General features: G+C 62.6%; 3 protein-coding genes across 12 annotated transcripts; 2 read left to right on the top strand and 1 right to left on the bottom strand.

The window, feature by feature from the left end:
- Nucleotides 1-468: 468 nt before the first annotated feature.
- Nucleotides 469-3,494, bottom strand: LOC121233060 (WD repeat-containing protein 62-like). 8 transcript variants are annotated; one of them, XM_041121650.1, is made up of 5 exons: nucleotides 2,661-2,995; nucleotides 2,511-2,573; nucleotides 1,814-1,871; nucleotides 1,412-1,582; nucleotides 469-1,247 (listed from the first exon to the last, which is right to left on the bottom strand). In XM_041121650.1, exons 1-5 carry the CDS (start codon nucleotides 2,684-2,686, stop codon nucleotides 1,176-1,178), a joined length of 390 nt encoding a protein of 129 aa, XP_040977584.1. In that variant the 5' UTR covers nucleotides 2,687-2,995; the 3' UTR covers nucleotides 469-1,175. The 8 variants fall into 8 exon arrangements, 7 of the variants coding, with proteins under 7 accessions (XP_040977584.1, XP_040977582.1, XP_040977580.1 ...); XM_041121648.1 differs by having other exon boundaries at nucleotides 469-681; nucleotides 1,113-1,247; nucleotides 1,412-1,871; nucleotides 2,511-2,995; XR_005931849.1 differs by having other exon boundaries at nucleotides 469-681; nucleotides 1,113-1,871; nucleotides 2,511-2,995.
- Nucleotides 3,495-3,767: 273 nt separating this feature from the next.
- LOC121233061 (THAP domain-containing protein 8-like) lies at nucleotides 3,768-6,243 on the top strand. 3 transcript variants are annotated; one of them, XM_041121651.1, is made up of 4 exons: nucleotides 3,768-4,130; nucleotides 4,359-4,545; nucleotides 5,236-5,854; nucleotides 6,103-6,243. In XM_041121651.1, exons 2-4 carry the CDS (start codon nucleotides 4,511-4,513, stop codon nucleotides 6,238-6,240), a joined length of 792 nt encoding a protein of 263 aa, XP_040977585.1. In that variant the 5' UTR covers nucleotides 3,768-4,130; nucleotides 4,359-4,510; the 3' UTR covers nucleotides 6,241-6,243. The 3 variants fall into 3 exon arrangements, with proteins under 3 accessions (XP_040977585.1, XP_040977587.1, XP_040977586.1); XM_041121653.1 differs by having other exon boundaries at nucleotides 3,772-4,130; nucleotides 4,359-4,684; XM_041121652.1 differs by having other exon boundaries at nucleotides 3,772-4,130; nucleotides 4,359-4,754; nucleotides 4,826-5,854.
- A 2,509-nt stretch (nucleotides 6,244-8,752) lies between these two features.
- On the top strand, nucleotides 8,753-16,585 carry LOC121233053 (CAP-Gly domain-containing linker protein 3-like). The gene is given in 16 exon segments (XM_041121641.1): nucleotides 8,753-8,843; nucleotides 9,155-9,296; nucleotides 9,915-10,054; nucleotides 10,626-10,719; nucleotides 11,430-11,591; nucleotides 12,063-12,181; nucleotides 12,691-12,927; nucleotides 13,527-13,625; nucleotides 13,627-13,663; nucleotides 13,987-14,109; nucleotides 14,685-14,813; nucleotides 15,182-15,305; nucleotides 15,501-15,565; nucleotides 16,113-16,185; nucleotides 16,294-16,407; nucleotides 16,480-16,585. Coding segments are annotated over 15 exon segments (1,644 nt in total). The 5' UTR covers nucleotides 8,753-8,798; the 3' UTR covers nucleotides 16,349-16,407; nucleotides 16,480-16,585.
- The last annotated feature ends 742 nt before the right edge of the window (nucleotides 16,586-17,327 follow it).

Genomic DNA, 17,327 nt, shown 5'->3' with positions numbered 1-17,327 from the left:
AAAATGCCCCCCTTCCGTCTCCCTTTACTTAGCTTTTTTTTAATCTGAGCTGACGTCATATGGTATGGAATATCTGTTTGGTTAGTTTAGGTCAGCTGTCCTGGTTATGTCCCCTCCCAAGATCTTGCCCTGCCCCAGCCTGCCATTGAGGGAGGGGGCAAAAATGTTGGGGAGACAGCCTTGGTGCTGTGCCAGCGCTGCTCAGCAGCAGCCAAAACACTGGTGTGTTATCAACACCTTTCTAGCTACTGATGCAGAGCACAGCTCTATGAGGGCTGCTATGGGGACTATTAACTCCATCTCAGCCAGACCCAATACACTCAGGTAGCGCATTTCACGAGCCTGGAAAATCCTCACGGTGCCATCAGCCACAAAATATCAGCTCCTCACCGAGGCAGAGGCAGTTTGCCAGCAGCACCTGTGGCGGGAGTGGGTAAGGTCCCTGCTGGTGGGCTTCGGCCTGGGGGGGGGTCCAGGGGATATCCCCCGCCCGCCCACCTTCAGAACGATCCATTTCTCCAGCACCCGTTTCTCATTGAACTGGCAGAGCAGCCCCAAGGAGGAGACGCAGAAGGTGCTGCCTGACATCTGCCCTTGGCCGCAGGCCATGGTGCAGAAGACATTGTCGTGAAGCTCTCCCAGCAGCCCTGAGCATCCCACCAGCGGCACCATCTCACTGATCTGCAAAGCAGGGTAGCACCGCCAACCCGACATTAACGAACATTAACAAAGGAAATGGCTCCAAGCCCTCTGGAGCAAGCACAGCCCTGGACGTCGGCAGCGTTCCCGTGCCCACATGCATTCCCCAGCAGAGCTGCCATGCAACCACGGGCTCTCACCGGCCAGAGCATCCCCAGCTCTGGGTTGAGCCAAAGCACCCACAGCTTCGAGGTCCGGCACCGGGCAGATGGAGCAAAGCAACGTCCAGGTATGACACAACATGAATTTTGGGGGGAAAACCTGGCATTTCTTCGGTTCTTTCTACAGAAAGCACCTGCTCCCACATCACATCAGCTTCGGTGATGAGGATTTAAGCAGCATCCAGCCCTAGTCCAGCTTCCATCGGCCGCCTGCGGCCTGTGGGACGGCGTCAGCAAAGGGCACCCCCTCACCTTCAGCTCCCTCGACAAGTCCAGGAACCAGAACTTGACGTGGCGGTGCCCCACGGTGACGAACTAGCTGTCCTCGGAGAAGGACATGGCCATCACTTTGCAGGACACCTTGTTTGATGCGACCAGGGAATCTTTCTGCTCAGAAAGAAAGACGCAGTGGGGTCGTGCACAGTAAGCATTACCCCCGCAAAAGTCCGGAGCCACGAGCGATCGGGAGAAAAGATGGAAAAGGTCTGTTTTCCCTGCGATTTGGGGAATTTCAAGCTGCTTTAAGCCAGCTTGGTTTGGCTGGAGCTCACCTTCCAGTCCCAAACGTTGACCACCATGTCGTGGGGGTACCCTACCGACACCAGGTACTTGGTGCTGGGGGAGAAGGCGACGCAAGCCATGCCATGCTTGTGACCGTGCAACGCTGAGACCTGCGCCCGTTCCTCCACATACCACACGCGGATGGCCGGTCGGTGCCTGTTCTGCATGGGGAAAACAGCGGCGTGGTGGTGGCTTTCCCCTTCTCACCGGTTCCCCATGGCCAGCTGGTACATCCTCCAACCCTAAAGGGTGTTCCCACCCTCCCAGCACCATCCCAAATTGTGTGGAAAACCCCAAAAAAGCCGGGGAGGAATAATCCTGGCTACTCAATCCCACCGGTGCTGGGACAGACAAAATTGGAGTGTAGGTGACTACGAATAAGTGGCACCCACCTCTCCGGTGATGATGAGCTTCCCGTCGGGTGAGAAGGCCAACGCGCTCAGGGTTTTCCTGGAAAATATTGGGTTTTCTTTAACAACTGGGCTGCTCCAGACGGAAAACTGAGGTTTTCTTGGGAGAAGAGAGGAAAAATACTGGAAGCTGCACAAATGTCACTCCTGAAACAGAATGTACAGTACAGCCTTTGTTTGGGGGTACCTGGAGGTGTTCAGGAGGTATTTGGAGGGTCCCTGGAGGTGTTTGGGGTTACCTGGAGGTATTTGGGGGTACCTGGAGGTGTTCAGGAGGTATTTGGAGGGTCCCTGGAGGTGTTTGGAGGTTACCTGGAGGTATTTGGGGGTACCTGGAGGTGTTCAGGAGGTGTTTGGGGGTTACCTGGAGGTGTTCAGGAGGTATTTGGGGGGGTCTCTGGAGGTATTTGGGGGTACCTGGAGGTGTTCAGGAGGTGTTTGGAGGGTCCCTGGAGGTGTTTGGGGTTACCTGGAGGTATTTGGGGGTACCTGGAGGTGTTCAGGAGGTGTTTGGGGGTTACCTGGAGGTGTTCGGGAGGTATTTGGGGGGTCTCTGGAGGTATTTGGGGGTACCTGGAGGTGTTCAGGAGGTGTTTGGGGGTTACCTGGAGGTGTTTGGGGGTTACCTGGAGGTGTTCAGGGGTTACCTGGAGGTGTTCAGGAGGTATTTGGGGGGTCCCTGGAGGTGTTCAGGATGTATCTCTGCGTGTTCTCCCAGGGATTCAGGATGACGACGACACACCTGGATAGGAAGGGGGGAGGTTTTTCCCCAGGCGGGATTTTGGGGGGTGCAGAAGGGTCCCGGGGGGGGGTCCCCACGGGTGCTCACCCAGCGGGGTAGGTGAGCAGCCCCATGGCTGGGTCGCAGGCCACTGCTGGTCTGGGCGGTGATTCCCAGCACCTTCTCCAGTGTCACCTGGGGGAGAGGAGGGGGGGACCCCTGGGCATGGGGCTGGAGGAGGCGGGGGGCAGATGGGGGTCCCCAGAAATGGGGGGGCATGTGGCTGGGGTGGGACCCTGAGCCCCCAGGGGTGGCCCTGGGGCAGCACCGGGCACCCATGGGCCCCTCAGTGTCCCACCCTTTGTGTCCTGTTTCCCCCCCCATCCCCGGGGGGCACCCCAAAGCGCACCCCGGCTGAAAGTGCTGCCCCCCCCATGGAGACTCCCCAACTGCTGCCCCTCCCCAGGCCCCGCCCCATAGGGTCCCCAGTCCTGCCCCCACCCCAAGCCCCGCCCCCATGGGGAGCCCAGCCCCTATCGAAGCCCCGCCCCCGTAGGGACCCCAGTCCCGCCCCCTCCCAAGCCCCACCCCATGGAACCCTAATCCCGCCCCCGCCCCAAGCTCCGCCCCCCGTGGGCACCCCTCCCAAATCCTTCCCTCATCCAAGCCACACCCACGTGGCAGCCCCAAGCCCCGCCCCCTCCCCAAGCCCCGCCCCCACGGGGTCCACCAAAGCCCGCCCTCTCTCACCTCCACGGGGCAAGCCCCGCCCCACCAGAAGCCCCGCCCCTCCCCCGCCAACGGCCGCCCGCTCCACGCGCCCCTCACCGCCTCTTCCGGGCCCTGATGCCGTGATCGCCGCCGCAGGCTGAGGAGCGAAGGCGAGTTGGGCCCGGGCCCGGGCCCGGGCTCGCCGTGAGCCCCGCCGCCCGCCGCCGCCATGGCTCCGGACCGCCGCCGCCGCTCGCTACCGGTCCGAATTGCGCGCGGAAAGCCGGCGTCTCCTCCCCGTTGGCCACCGCCCACGCCTCTCACCGCTCGCCTCCCCCGCTTCGCCCAATAGCAGAGCGGCGTTGCTAGGCCAAGCTCCGCCCCGCGGGTTCCTGCCACTCAACCCCCGCGCTCGGCCAATAGCGGGGCGAACCGGCGCCGGCTCCACCCCCCCCGCCCCACCGGTCGCCCTCGGGTTCGAGCCCCGCGAACCCGGCCCAACCGGCCCGGCCGTGGCCGCTGGCGGTAATTAAGGCACCGCTGGAGACGAAGGGGGTTATTAACGGCGTGGGGAAACATCCCGGGAGAACGGGGACCGTCACGGGTGTGGGGAGCCCCACGGGGCTTTCCCGTTCCTGCCCCGACGTGTAGGCCCCGTTGCCATGGCTACGCCCCCTTCCTCCTCAGTACGCATGCGCCGCCTCGAAAGAGCCAAGCGTTGCTACGACGACGGCCATGCGTGCTGACGTAACACGCCGCCGTATCACGTGAGCCGGCAGCGGCGATGCCCAAGTACTGCCGAGCCCCGCACTGATCCAACGCGGCGGGACAGGCCCGGCCGCCCGCCCGCCGCCTCAGCTTCTACAAGTCAGTACCGGGGAGACCGGCAGGGACCGGGGGGCGTGGCCTCTGCCCTTAACCCCGCCCACCGTGGGGAGGGACCTGGGCGGGGTCTTGGGCCTAGGCCTAGGCCTGGTTCTGGGGTGGGGCCTGGGTGGGGGGAGGACCCTGGGGTGGGAGCACCCAAGAGGATGGGGGTGTGGGGGAGCTCCCTTCCCCCCCCGTGTCCCCTTAATCTCCCTCGTCCTCCTCCAGGTTCCCGCTGCATGACGTGGCATGGCTGTGGCAATGGCTGATGCAGATGTGGTGGGAGAACTGGGTGCCCACCCGTCACCAGCACCTCTGCAGCAACCACTCCAAACCCTCCTGCTTCCAGTACCGCTGGGGCATCCGTTACCTGCGGCCTGATGCTGTCCCCACCATCTTCCCCTGTGGCCCCCCAGTGAGCCCCCCCCCCCCCCCCTCCACTGGCAGAGCCCCTAGAAACATCTAGAACAGTCTAGAACAGCCTAGAACACACACCGCACCACCCCAAAGGATCTAGAAGCATCTAGAACCTCCCCAGAGGCTCCCCCAGAAAGGTCTGGAAGTTTCTGGGAGAAGGAAAGGTCCCCTGGAAGCATCTCGGAGCTCCCCATAAGGGTCTAGAAGGTTCTAGAAGCCGCCTCAAGGGGCTAAGAGCTTTTTGGGGAGTGGTGGGTTGTCTCAGAGGGGTCTGGAAGGTTCTAGAAGCCGCCTTGGAAGGGGCTAGAAGCTCTCTGGGGGGTGGTGGGTTGTCTCAGAGGGGTCTGGAAGGTTCTAGAAGCCGCCTTGGAAGGGGCTAGAAGCTCTCTGGGGGGTGGTGGGTTGTCTCAGAGGGGTCTGGAAGGTTCTAGAAGCCACCTCGGAAGGGGATAGGAGCTCTTTGGGGGGTGGCAGGTTGTCTCAGAAGGGTCTACAGGTTCCCCTGAGGGATTGAGAAGCTCCGCGGAAGGGTCCAGAAGGTCCCCAGGAGGGGGGGGTTGTCACCTCAGGGTGGCTTTTGTCCCCAGAGTGGGGGCTTGTGGGGAGGAACTGGCACTGCTGCCCATCCCCACTCCAACATATCGCTGCGAGAACCTCCAGAAATGGGAATTTTGGGGTTTTTCTACAGAAACGGGAGAGTCCTAGCACGACCGCTGGGCACCACCCAGCCTAAGCAGCCCCTCCTGGCGAGCAGCCAGGAGCTGGTGACACTGGGACAGCCAGCTGTCCCTGAAACCGCCACATCGGAGGCTGCAACCATCGCCCTGGAACCCAACTTGGCCACGGCGATGCCGCTGCTTGGCCCAGTGAAGCTGGGGGACAGCCCTGAGGGGGTCCCCGCCCGCCCGCAGCCGTCCTCAGGCTACGCCACGCCGCCGCTGTCACCACGCTGGCGGGTGGAGCAGGCGGAGGACGTCACTGTCGAGCCACCTGTTGCCAGCCTGCCGCCGGCGTATTTCGAGCCCGTCCCCGCGACGCTGGTCACGGTGCCGGAAACCATCCTCTCCTCAGCCTTGACACTGCCCATCGTTTCCACCATCCCCATTGTTTCCAAAACAGTGACGTCGATGTCACTGCCGGGCGAGCTGAGCACCGAGGAACTTGTCGGTGTGGTGCTGGTGCTGCAGCGGAAGGTGAAGGTGCTGCAGCAGCGGCAACGCCAGCACCGCGCCCGGCTGGAAGCCATGGAGGGGTTGGTGGAGCAGCTGCGCCGTGAGAGCCTGCTCTCCGAGGAGAGGCTCAAGCTGGTAAGTGACAGTGGGGACGCAGTGGGGATGCTGGCAGGTGACACCTGGTGGGTGATGCTGTTTCCTGGTGGGTGACGCCATTTCCTGGTGGGTGACATTCCTCGTTGGGTGCTGCCGGTTTGAACACCAGGGTTGTGGGGAGAGGGAAGTGGCCCCGTGGTGTCACACGGTGGCATGTCCCCAAGTTGGGGACTTCCCCATGGCTCCCTCTGTCCCCGTCACCTCCCCCCCACCACCGCCACTTCCAGGCCTGCCTGCAACCAGGGCTGGTGACACCAGATCCCACCGGTGCTGTCACCATCATCTGCCAGGAGGAGGAGGCATTGGTCTATGCCATGCCACTGCCTGTGGGGACAACCTGTGGCCTCGGCCTGGAGCGGCTGTGATGTGGTGACACTGGTGCCACCGTCACCAGGAACCTGCTGGGACATTGGGGGGGTGGCCCTCCCTGGGGACACCGCGCTGTGCCTGGGGGTGTCACCCAGAAGCTGGGGGACACCCCCAACTGTGGCGATGAAAGAGGCACTTGGGATTGTTGCAAATATTCTGGTAAAGAAATCAAAATTTAATCACATAGAAGAGTTAGGTTTGATTAAGAAGTAAAATTGTGAAGCATAATGTATAGGACTGTTAAGTTTGAAACGTAGCCATAGAAACTTTAGGAACTGTGTTATGTGTGGCTATAGGAACCTTAATATTGTTAAAGTTTGAAATAGCTAACCATAGAAACCTCACCAGGAAGTTACTGGTCTTTCTGTGTTTTGTTTCAAGAAACTAAGGAAACTGTCATGGACACCAGTTTGCTGCTTGGAAACCCCCTTACCCTTCCCATCTTGATTTGAGTATTGAAGATTCCAATCAGTAGAGCTAAGTGTAACTGACCAATGATTGTTTTTAAGTAAGAATATTGATAAGGTTATATAATCAAAGAACCAATCATTATAAAGGTTAAATTTAAGAACGAGCATAGTATGCATTTTTATGTAAAGAGCTTATGTAACAATGACCTGACAGAAAAAGTCTATAAAAACTGATGGATTTTGATACTAAGTGGGACATGCCTTTGGAGGAGCGATCCCCCATGTCCCCAGCGCTGTGATAAACAAAGTGCCTGCTGCTTAACTTCACATTGGTGTTAAGGAGTTTTATTCCAGATTTCGGTAACAGGATGACAACAAGATGGTTCCGAAGCAACGGCAAAAAGACCTCTTTATTGTCTCTTACAGCATACTTATATATTACTAACACAGGAGGGCATATCTGGCCCAGCTGGGATGTTTGCCAGTCCCCAGAACAGTTAAAGATAAAAACATTCCATACACATACTCGTGACTGTCTTCAGCCACATCTTCCCAGGCCTACACAAGGCCATCCTCCAACCTGACCTTGTGAAACTAGTTCTTCAAAGGCTTGGCAAACATGCAGCACAACAAATTCTAACGGTCACTCTTGATTCAAATGCCAGGTGTTCCGAGCTGCTCCCACACCCAACCCCCTGGGGACACCCCAGTTGCGTGGCCACTCCCCCACCACCATCTGCAGCAGAGGGTCACCTTGTGCCACGCCTCCCTTTGTCATCCCCCCCCTTGGTGCCCCCATTTTTTGGGGGGGGTGGGGCTCAGCTGAGGTGTCCCCCACCCATGGGTGCTGCACCCTGGGGGAGGGGACACTTTATTTTTGTATTTAAGGTTTATTTTGTGATACTGGGGGGGGGCGGGCGGAATTTGGGGACGGGGATGTCCCCTCCCCCTGGCTTTAATAAAGGACACTGGAGGCAAGCGGCTGGGGGGGGTCTGTGTGTGACACTGCAGGGGGGAGGGGTGGCCCTGGCTGGTGGCCTTGGGGATGTTGGCCTCTCCTGGGGGTGGCCCTGTTCCCCTCCGCCCCCAATCTCCATCTTGCAGCCAGACCAAAGCCATCAGTAGGTACCAGAGTTAATGACAGTGAAAGGGGTGGTTCCCTTGAGAATGGCCACACCCCCTGTGCCTTACAGATATGAGGGGCCTCTACATGCCTCCCCCATAGCCTCTGCCCCTATAGCACCATAGATCACTGCAGCTTCTCTGCCCCTATAGCTACCATAATTCCCCCCCAGCTCATAAGGCTTCCTATAGTCCCTCCCACAGGTCCCACACCCCCTATGGCTTCCTATAGCTCCTCCCCCAGCTCTCCCAGCCCCTATAGTCCCTCATGTCCCTCCCCCAGCCCCTATAGCCCCCCTGCAGCCCCCTGTACCCCTCCCTATAGCTGCTCCCCAGCTTCCGTAGTCCCCTATAGCCTCCATACGCCCCATGGCTGATCTCCAGCCCCTGGGGTCCTCTTCCAGCTCCAAATCGTATAGCTCCTTTCCGCCACCTATAGCTTCTTTCCAGCCCCCTAAAGACCCTCTCAATCCTTGGTAGCCCCTATAGCCCATTCCCAGCCCTGACTGACCCCCTGTAGCCCCTTCCCAGAGCCTATAGGCCCCTATAGGTGCTCTCCAGCTCCCACAGCTGCCCATAGTCCTCTACAGCCCCAAAAGCGGCTCTCCAACCCCTGTAGGCCATCTCCAGCCTTTATGGCTGTTCTCCATCACCTATAGCTCCCTATAGCCCTCTATAGCCCTGCACCAGCTCCTACAGAGCCCCCCACAGCCCTTTTACTGGTCCCTATGTCCCCTGTAGCCCCTAGAACCGCTCTTGTGCCACTATAGCCCCCATAATCTTCACAGCCATCTATAGCTGCTCATCATCCCCTATAGCCCCCATAGTTCCTGTAGCTGCTCATCATCCCCTATGGTTCCCTATAGCAGCCCCTATTGCCACTTATCATCCCCCATGGTCCCCTACACACCCCGTGCCCTACAGCCGCTGGCAGCCCCTGTCGCCCCCATTGGCTGCCCCCAGCCCCGCCCTGCCCCGCAGTCCCCCTCCCCTAGCTCCCCGCCCCTCTGGGCGGGTCGCGCATGCGCGTTGCGCCCAGCCCAGCCCGCCGGCCGCGTCCCCAGCAGGTACCGGGCGGGGGGGGGCCGGGGGAAACCGGGACCCCCCCCCGCCCCAGCCCCGGCCCCGGCCCCGGCGCATCCCCGCGCCCCGGCCTGGGCCCAGCACAGACCCCCCGCCCGGTGCCTCCGCCCCATCCTGGTGCCTCGGGCCCGGTCCCCACCCCCATCCCAGTACCCCCCCAGTGGGCCCACCCATTCCCCCCACTCCCCGTACCCCCTTGCCCCCCTATGCCAGGAGAAGTGTGGGGGGGTATTGACACCCCCAAAAGCCACCAATCCCCAGTGCTGCCCCCCCATCACCCCCCCCCCCCCCCCAGGCTGTTGCCATGACGAAGGAGCGTGGGGGGGACCCCCCGGCGGGGGGGGCACCAACCCCCGACCCCCCCAGCCCTGTGGTGGAGCGACGCAAGAAGCCGATGGTGCACCCTGCTGCCCCCGCCCCCCTGCCCAAGGACTACGGTGAGACCCCCCCCCCTCACCCTGAGACCCCCCCCAGCTCATCGCAGGTGTCCCCAGGGGACCCCATAGGGACCCCCCTCAAAAAAAATAGCGGGGGGGGGGCGCTGGGAGGGGACCCAAGTGGGAATTCTCTGATGGCTGATATAGGGTTGAGCAATGGGGGGGACCTGACACCCCCGCCCGCCCCCCCCTGGGGACAGGGACCCTCCCCAGGGAACAGGGGACCCCATGGGGACAGGGACCCCCCCCAAAAAAAGGCACGCATGGGGGAGGGTCCCAGGTGGGAATTTGGGGGTTCTCCGATGGCTGCTATGGGGTTGTGCATTGCTGGGTGCCCCCCCCCCTTTGTGGACAGTGACTCCACCCCATGGGGACAGAGTCGCCCCCCCCCCTTTTTGGACAGTGACTCCACCCCATGGGGACAGAGTCCCCCCCCCCCCTTTGTCACAGAGACTCCCCTCACGGCAAGTGACCCCCATGGGGTGGGCACTGGGGCCCCAAGTGGGGATTCTCTGATGGCTGATATGCAGTTGTGCACCATGGGGTGCCCCTCCCCCCCCCCCCCTTGTGTCCCCCCCCATGTCCCCTCCCCATGTGTCATCCCCCATCCCCCCCCAGCCTTCACCTTCTTCGACCCAAATGATGTGGCGTGCCGGGAGATCCTGCTGGACCCTCACACCACCGTGCCCCAGCTCTTCGCCATCCTGCGCCAGTGGGTGCCCCAAGTGCAGCACAGCATCGACGTAATCGGCAATGAGGTGGGGGGGGGGGGTCAGGGTGCCATGGTGGGGGCAGGGGGAAAGGAATGAGGGGTGCCATGGGGGGTGGGGGGGTAACTGGGAGCACTGGGAGGGGAGCTGGGGAGGTCCAGAAGCCTGAGGGAGGGTACTGGGAGGTCACTGGGAGCACTAGGAGGGGAGCTGGGAGCTCTAGGGAGGGCACTAGGAGCTTTAGGGAGGGTACTAGGAGGTAACTGGGGGAACTGGGAAGGAGCTGGGAGCTCGAGGGAGGGTGCTAGGGGGTAACTGGGAGCACTGGGAGGGGAACTGGGAAGGAGCTGGGAGCTCGAGGGAGGGTGCTAGGGGGTAACTGGGAGCACTGGGAGGGGAACTGGGAAGGAGCTGGGAGCCAGAGGGAGGGTGCTAGGGGGTAACTGGGAGCACTGGGAGGGGAACTGGGAGCTCTAGGGAGGGTACTAGGAAGTAACTGGGAGCACTGGGGGGATGACTGAGTGCCCCAGGGGAGTTACTGGGGGGGTGACTGGGAGCCCGGGGGGGTGACTGGGAGGGAACTGGGAGGAACTGGCACGTAACTGGTGCAACTGGGCAGATCCTGCGCCGTGGGTGCCACGTGAACGACCGGGATGGACTGACGGACATGACGCTGCTGCACTACGCCTGCAAGGCTGGCGCCCATGGCGTGGGTGGGTGAGACGGGGGATCCCCATGTCCCTAGTATCCCCCAGTCCTGGTGTCCCCGTATTCCCAACATCCCCAGTCCCAGTGTCCCCACAGTGGCAGTGTCCCCATGTCCCCAGTATCCCCAGTCCCACCATCCTTATGTCCCCAGTGTCCCCACAGTGGCAGTGTCCCCATGTCCCCAGCATCTCCAGTCCCACTGTCCCCACATCCCCAGTATCCCCATGTCCCTGGTGTCCCCAGTCCCAGTATCCCCATGTCCGCAATATCCCCAGCATCCCCAGTCCCAGTGTCCCCATGTCTCTAGTGTCCCCAGTCCCAGTATCCCCATGTCTGCAATGTCTCCAGCATCCCCAGTCCCACTGTCCCCATGTCCCTAGTGTCCCTAGTCCCAGTGTCCCCATGTCCCCAGTATCTCCAGTCCCACCATCCCCAGTCCTAGTGTCCCCATGTCCCTAGTGTCCCCAGTCCCAGTATCCTCATGTCTGCAATGTTCCCAGCATCCCCAGTCCCAGTGTCCCCACATCCCCAGTGTCCCCACGTCCCTAGCATCCCCAGTCCCACTGTCCCCACGTCCCCATGCCTGCTCTCCCCACCACCCCCAGTGCCCCCCCCCCCCCCCCCAGGGCAGCACCATCCCCCCCAGCCCCATCCCCACGGCAGGTGCCCCTGGAGTGATGTCCCCATCCCCACGCCGGGTGTTCCCAACTCCCAGGGGACCCGGCGGCAGCTGTGCGTCTGTCCACGCGGCTGCTGGCGCTGGGGGGGGATGTGACGCTGCGGAGCCGCTGGACCCACATGAACGCCCTCCACTATGCCGCCTACTTCGACGTCCCCGAGCTCATCCGCACCCTCCTGCGGGCAGCAGCCCCCCGAGGTGAGGGGTCCCCCCACACTGGGGTCCCTTGGGGGCAGGACACTGGGGGTCCTTGGAGGGAAGAGCATTGGGGTCCCCTAGGGGAAGGACACTGGGGTCCCTTGGGGGGCAGGACACTGGGGTCCCAGGGGAGCAGGACATTGGGGTTCCCAGGGGAGAAGGACACACTGGGGTCCCTGGAGGGAAGAGCACTGATGTCCCCTAGGGGAAGGACATTGGGGTCCCAGTGGCACAGGACGTTGGGGTCCTGGGGGAAGGATATTGGGGTCCCAGGGGTGCAGGACACTGGGGTCCCTTGGGGGAAGAACATTGAGGTCCCCTGGGCTGCAGGACACGGGGGTCCCCAGGGTCAGGACACTGAGGTCCCATAGGACAGGGTGCTGGTGTCCGTGGGGCCAGGAGCCTGGGTTCCCCCCGCCGCCACCCCTCCTCTCTCTCCGGGGTGGGCCGTGCCTCAGTTTCCCCCTGCAGTGCTGCACTCGACCTGCAGCGACTTCAGCCATGGGACGGCACTGCACATTGCCGCCTCCAACCTCTGCTTGGGGGCTGTGCGCTGCCTGCTGGAGCATGGGGCCGATCCTGCCCTCCGGGTACTGTGGGGGGGTGGGGGTTGGGGGATTGGGGGGTATTGGGGGTGACTGGGAGGGGTTGGGGGTGTAATGGGGTATTGAGATGTTGGGGGGGATTGGGGGGTAGTGGGAGGGCTTGGGGTATTGGATTGAGGGGTGTTGGGGGGGATTGGGAGGGATTGGGGGAGTGGGGGTGTGATGGGGTACTGAGGGGTAGTGGGAGGGATTGGGGTATTGAGGGGTGTTGGGGGGGATTGGGGTACTGGGGGGATTGGGAGGGATTGGAGTATTGGGGGTGTAATGGGGTACTGGGGGGGATTGGGGGGGGCCTTGGGGCTATTGGGGTGTCAGAGCTATTAGGGGGTACAGGGGTATGGAGGGGCATGGGGGTACCGGCGTTATTGTGGGCATTGCATTATTGGGGGTCTCAGGGGGCTGTGACGACACCCAGGGGTGTTGGGGTGCCCCATGGGTGCCCCTTCCCACCAGTTACCCCCAAACAGACCCCCCCCTTTTTTCCCACCCCCCAGAATAGCAAGGGTCAGGTGGCGGCCGAGGTGGTGCCGGACCCTATGGACATGGCGCTGGACAAGGCGGAGGCAGCACTGGCGGCGCGGGAGCTGCGACAGCTGCTGCTGGATGCCGTCCCCCTGAGCTGCAGCCTCCCCCGCGTCACCCTGCCCAACTACGACAACCTACCTGGGAACCTCATGCTCCTCTGCCTTGGCCTCCAGCTGGGCGACCGCGTCCGTGTGGACGGCGGAAAGGTGGGGGGGGGCGCGGGTGGGGGACGTGGGGGCGGGGGGGACGGCACCCAAGCGGGGTGCAGGCAGGACCCATGCAATGGCAGGATGCTCTGCATGGGGATGCAGGTATGGCATGGGGGGAACTGGGGGTGAAATGAGGGTTTTGGGGTGAATAATGGCATTTTGGGGCAGATAGAGGGGGTTTTAGGTTGCACAGATGGTTTTGGGGGGGGCTGGGGGCTGCCAGGGGTGCTGGGGCCCAGCAGCACCCAAGCGGGGCACAGGCAGCGCCCGTGCAACCACAGGATGCTCTGCATGGGGATGCAGGCATGGTGTGGGGAGCATTGGGGACCAAAAGTGGGGTTTGGGGTGAATAATGGGGTTTTGGGGTGCATAGAAGGTTTTGGGGTGTACAGAGATGGTTTTGGGGTGCATATGGGTGCTGGGAGTGCCGGGGGTGCAGGGACCCAGCAGCGCCTAGCCCCAGCACAGCCATCTGCTGCACCTTCCACATCAGGAGGGGAATAATGAAGATTTTGGGGTGCAGGGGAGGATTTTGGGGGTGCAGGGAGCACCCAGGGCTGCCATGTCATGTCCCCCCCCCTCTGTCTCCCCTCAAGGTGGGGACCCTGCGCTTCTGTGGCACCACAGCGTTCGCCAGTGGGCAGTGGGCCGGGGTGGAGCTGGACGAGCCCGAGGGCAAGAACGACGGCAGCGTGGGGGGGGGTCCGCTACTTCATCTGCCCCCCCAAACAGGGTAGGGACCCCCGGGGTGTGGGGGGGGCAGGACCCGGATACCTGGGTCCCTTGGGGACACCCCTGGATGTCCTGGTCCCTCTGGGGATGGATGGTGGGACATGGTGGGGGAGGAATCTGGGGGGGGGGGGGGGGGTGTCAATTGGGCTCCTGTGTCCCTGGGATGTAGTGGGTTATACTGGTCTGTACTGGTGCGCACAAGTCCATCTGGATGGTTGGTACTGGTATGCTGCATGGTAATAGCCCGTACTGGTGTGTACTGGTCCACACTGTTCCATACTGGTGTGTACTGGTCCATACTGGTCTGATGTCACCCACCTGCAGGTGTCTTCGCCTCCGTCTCCAAGATCTCCAAGGCGGAGGAGCAGCCCCTGGAGCCCCCCCCCCCCCACAGCCCCCTGGGACCCCCGGCCCGAGCCCCCCACAGGGCCCGGAAGGACAAGAGAGGTATGCCATGCCACGCCCCACCCTGCCATGCCCTGCCCCGTACCCCTGTGTCCCCCCCACTGGGTCACCCCTCAGCTCATCCCCTTTACTCTGCCCTTCCCTTTGGCTGTGGCCCCCCCCCCCGCATGTTCATTGGAGGAGAGCAGGGAGCCTCAGGATTGGCTGGCTGGGGGTGGGGGGGAATGTGAAACCCTGCCCACCCATGGAAGGGGGTGGAGTTTGGGTGGAGGGGAGTGTTCTGCTTTAGTCCCACCCCCTGTGCTGCCACACCCAGGTCATAGCTGGGGGCGGGGCCTGCCAGGGTGGGGTGCATTGGGGGGTGGAGCTGGACAGGGTGGGGCCTGGGAGGGGGTGTGTCCCACCTGACTCTACCCCTGGCAGGCTCATCGGGAGGTGGGGTCAGGTGGGGGCATGGCTGTGACTGGGAGGGGAATGGGGTGGGGCTAGGTGGGGGGCGTGGTGTGCATGACCCCACCCCTCAGCCACACCTGGAAGGAGGGGTGTGGCTGGAGTGGGAGGGCTGAGGGGTGTGTCTGTGTGGTGGGCGTGTTTGGTCTGACCCCGCCCCCCCACAGCCCCCCGGAAGCGGGGCGGGGCGTGGCTGGACCGGGAGGGCCACCGCGTGGCCCCAGGGGATGCGGTGCTGGTGGCTGGACAGCGCCCTGGGCGGGCCCGGTTCTACGGGCGCACTGACTTTGCTCCTGGTGAGAGGGACACCCCCCCATGGGACTGGCTCCGTGGGACCCCCCCCTCCTTGGGACCCCCCCCCATGGGACCCCCTCTTGTGACACCCCCCCCACCCCGGGACCCCCCTTGGAACCCCCCATGGGACAACTTCCCCCCCCCCCCCCCCCGGGACCCTTTCATGGGACCTCCCCTCCTTGGGACCCCCCCCACCCTCAGACCACCCCTCCATGGGACCCCACCCCCCACCCCAGGACCCCCCTGGGACCCCCCCCCCAGGACCCCCACCTCCTTGGGACCCACCCCCATGAGACACCCTCTCATAGGACCCCCCCCCCGGGACCCCCCCTTATAGCCCCCCCTCCAACCTGCCCCCCCCCCCCCCCAGGGTACTGGTTCGGGGTGGAGCTGGACTCAGCCAGGGGGAAACACGATGGCTCGGTTTTTGGGGTGCGGTACTTCTCCTGCCCCCCCAAACATGGCGTCTTCGCCCCTCCCTCCCGTGTACAGAGGTAACAGGGGGACATTGGGGGGACAACACATTTGGGGGGGGACTTTGGGGGATATTGGGGGGCCAGGGGGGCTTTGGGGGGGGACAAGGGAGGGCACAGGGTGGGGGAGGGACAAGGGGGGGTGGTTAGGTCTCTGGTCCCATGTCTGCCCCCTGGTGACATTTCCCTTCACCCCTCCCCCCCCCCCTCCCCCAGGGTCGGGGGTCCCAGGGAGGAGCTGGGGGACAGCGCCCTGGAAAAGAAGGTGCAGCAGGTCACCGGTGCGTGCTGATTGGCTGGCAGGGGGAATGGGGCAGGGCACTGCTGATTGGTTGGTGGGTGGAGTAGGGCACTGCTGATTGGCTGGTGGGTGGGGTGCTGTTGATTGGCTGGCAGGTGGGGTGTGGCCCTCGGGATTGGCTGGCAGGCAGGGTGGGACCCTCATGATGGGCTGGTGGGTGGTATGGGGGACTGTTGATTGGCCAGGGTGGGATGGGTCATTGCTGATTTGCCAGCAGGAGGAGGGCTTGCTTCTGATTGGCTGGTGGGGTGGTTTTGCCATTGATTGGCTAGCAGGGCACAGAGCAGCTGATTGGCCAGCAAGCAGACCATTCCCCTGCTGACTGGCTAGCAAGACAGACCCTAGGCCTCTGCTGATTGGCCAAGCTTCCCCCACCCATCCATTGGCCAGCTGGTGGGCAAAACCTCCCACTGATTGGCTGGCCAGCCCCTGCCCCCATTTCCCCACCCCCTGCAATGGCCGGGGTGGGAGGGCTGTGACCATGTGTGTCACTGTGTCCCCTCCTGCCCCCCCCCATGTCCCTGCAGTGTCACAGCCCAAGCGCAACTTCCCAGCAGTGCGGACCCCAAAGGACATCACTTCAGAGAGCTCCTTCTCCAGGTGGGGGGGGGGTGTGTGTGTGTGACACACTGGGGGGGACATGGGGACACTCCAGGGTGTGTGTCCCTCCCCCCCCGCCCCACCCCACAGTGGCCCCTCTGTCCCCAGGTTACTCTTCTGCTGCTGGTTCCCCTGGATGCTGCGGGCTGAGATGCAGTCCTAACCCCTTTCCCCCCCCACCTCGCTGGGCCCCTCCCACCACCCCATCACCCCTCCCCCACCCAGTGCCTTCATCCCCTTCCCCCCCCCGCTCCAGGGGGGAGATGTAATGTGACACCCCTTCCCTCCCCTGCCTCCACCCCAAACCCTTTGTGCCGGGCTGTTCACTCTGGAACCTACTGATTACAGTGACAGGGGGGTGGGGGAGGTGAGTTGAGTTGAGGCCAGCCCCTCCCCCAACCCCTGTTTTGGGCTGTTCACCTTCGAACCTACTGATAACAGTGATGAGGATTAGCTGGTGCCAGCCTCCCCCCCCCCCAATTCCTGTTTTGGGTGGTTCACTCTGGAACCTACTGATTACAGTGATGGGGTGGGTTGATTGCATGATTGCTGCCCCCTGCCCCCAAACTCCTCCCCCCCCGCCCTCTTTTGTGGCTGTTCACTCTGGAACCTACTGATTAGTTACAGGGAATTGATGCCAGGCTCCCTCCCAGAATATTTCTGGGCCCCCCTAAGCCCAGTTCCTCCAGGCAGTTCACTCTGGAACCCACCAATTACCCTTGTGGGGAGTGAGCCATTGCCAACCTCCCCCCCCATTTTGGGTCGTTCACACTGAAACCTACTGACTACAATTGGGAGAAGAGGGGTTTATGCCAGGGACTCTCCCCAAGCCTGTTCTTGAGCCATTAACTCTGGAAACTACTGATTACACCCTGGGGGGGGGGTATGGGAAACTGGTTTATACTGGTTTGGTGGATTCTCCAGTGGCTGCTAGTGGGGTTGAGGACCCACCCCCCCAATAAAAGGGATCCAGGCGTCCGGCCCCCCCCCCCCCCCCCCCCCCCCCGCAGTAGCAATAACATCCCCTCCACTGCAATCGTGTGAGTGGCTTTAATGTCCTGTGGCCCCCCCCCCACTGCTGCATGGTCCCCCCGGACCCGCTTCTGGAACCAATAAACACCTTTGTATCTCCCATGGCTCTG

The sequence above is a fragment of the Aquila chrysaetos genome (assembly GCF_900496995.4).
Source record: "Aquila chrysaetos chrysaetos chromosome W unlocalized genomic scaffold, bAquChr1.4 W_unloc_4, whole genome shotgun sequence".
Taxonomy (NCBI): domain Eukaryota; kingdom Metazoa; phylum Chordata; class Aves; order Accipitriformes; family Accipitridae; genus Aquila; species Aquila chrysaetos.
Note: the sequence above shows the minus strand (reverse complement) of the source record. Positions and strands in the feature narration are given on the sequence as shown.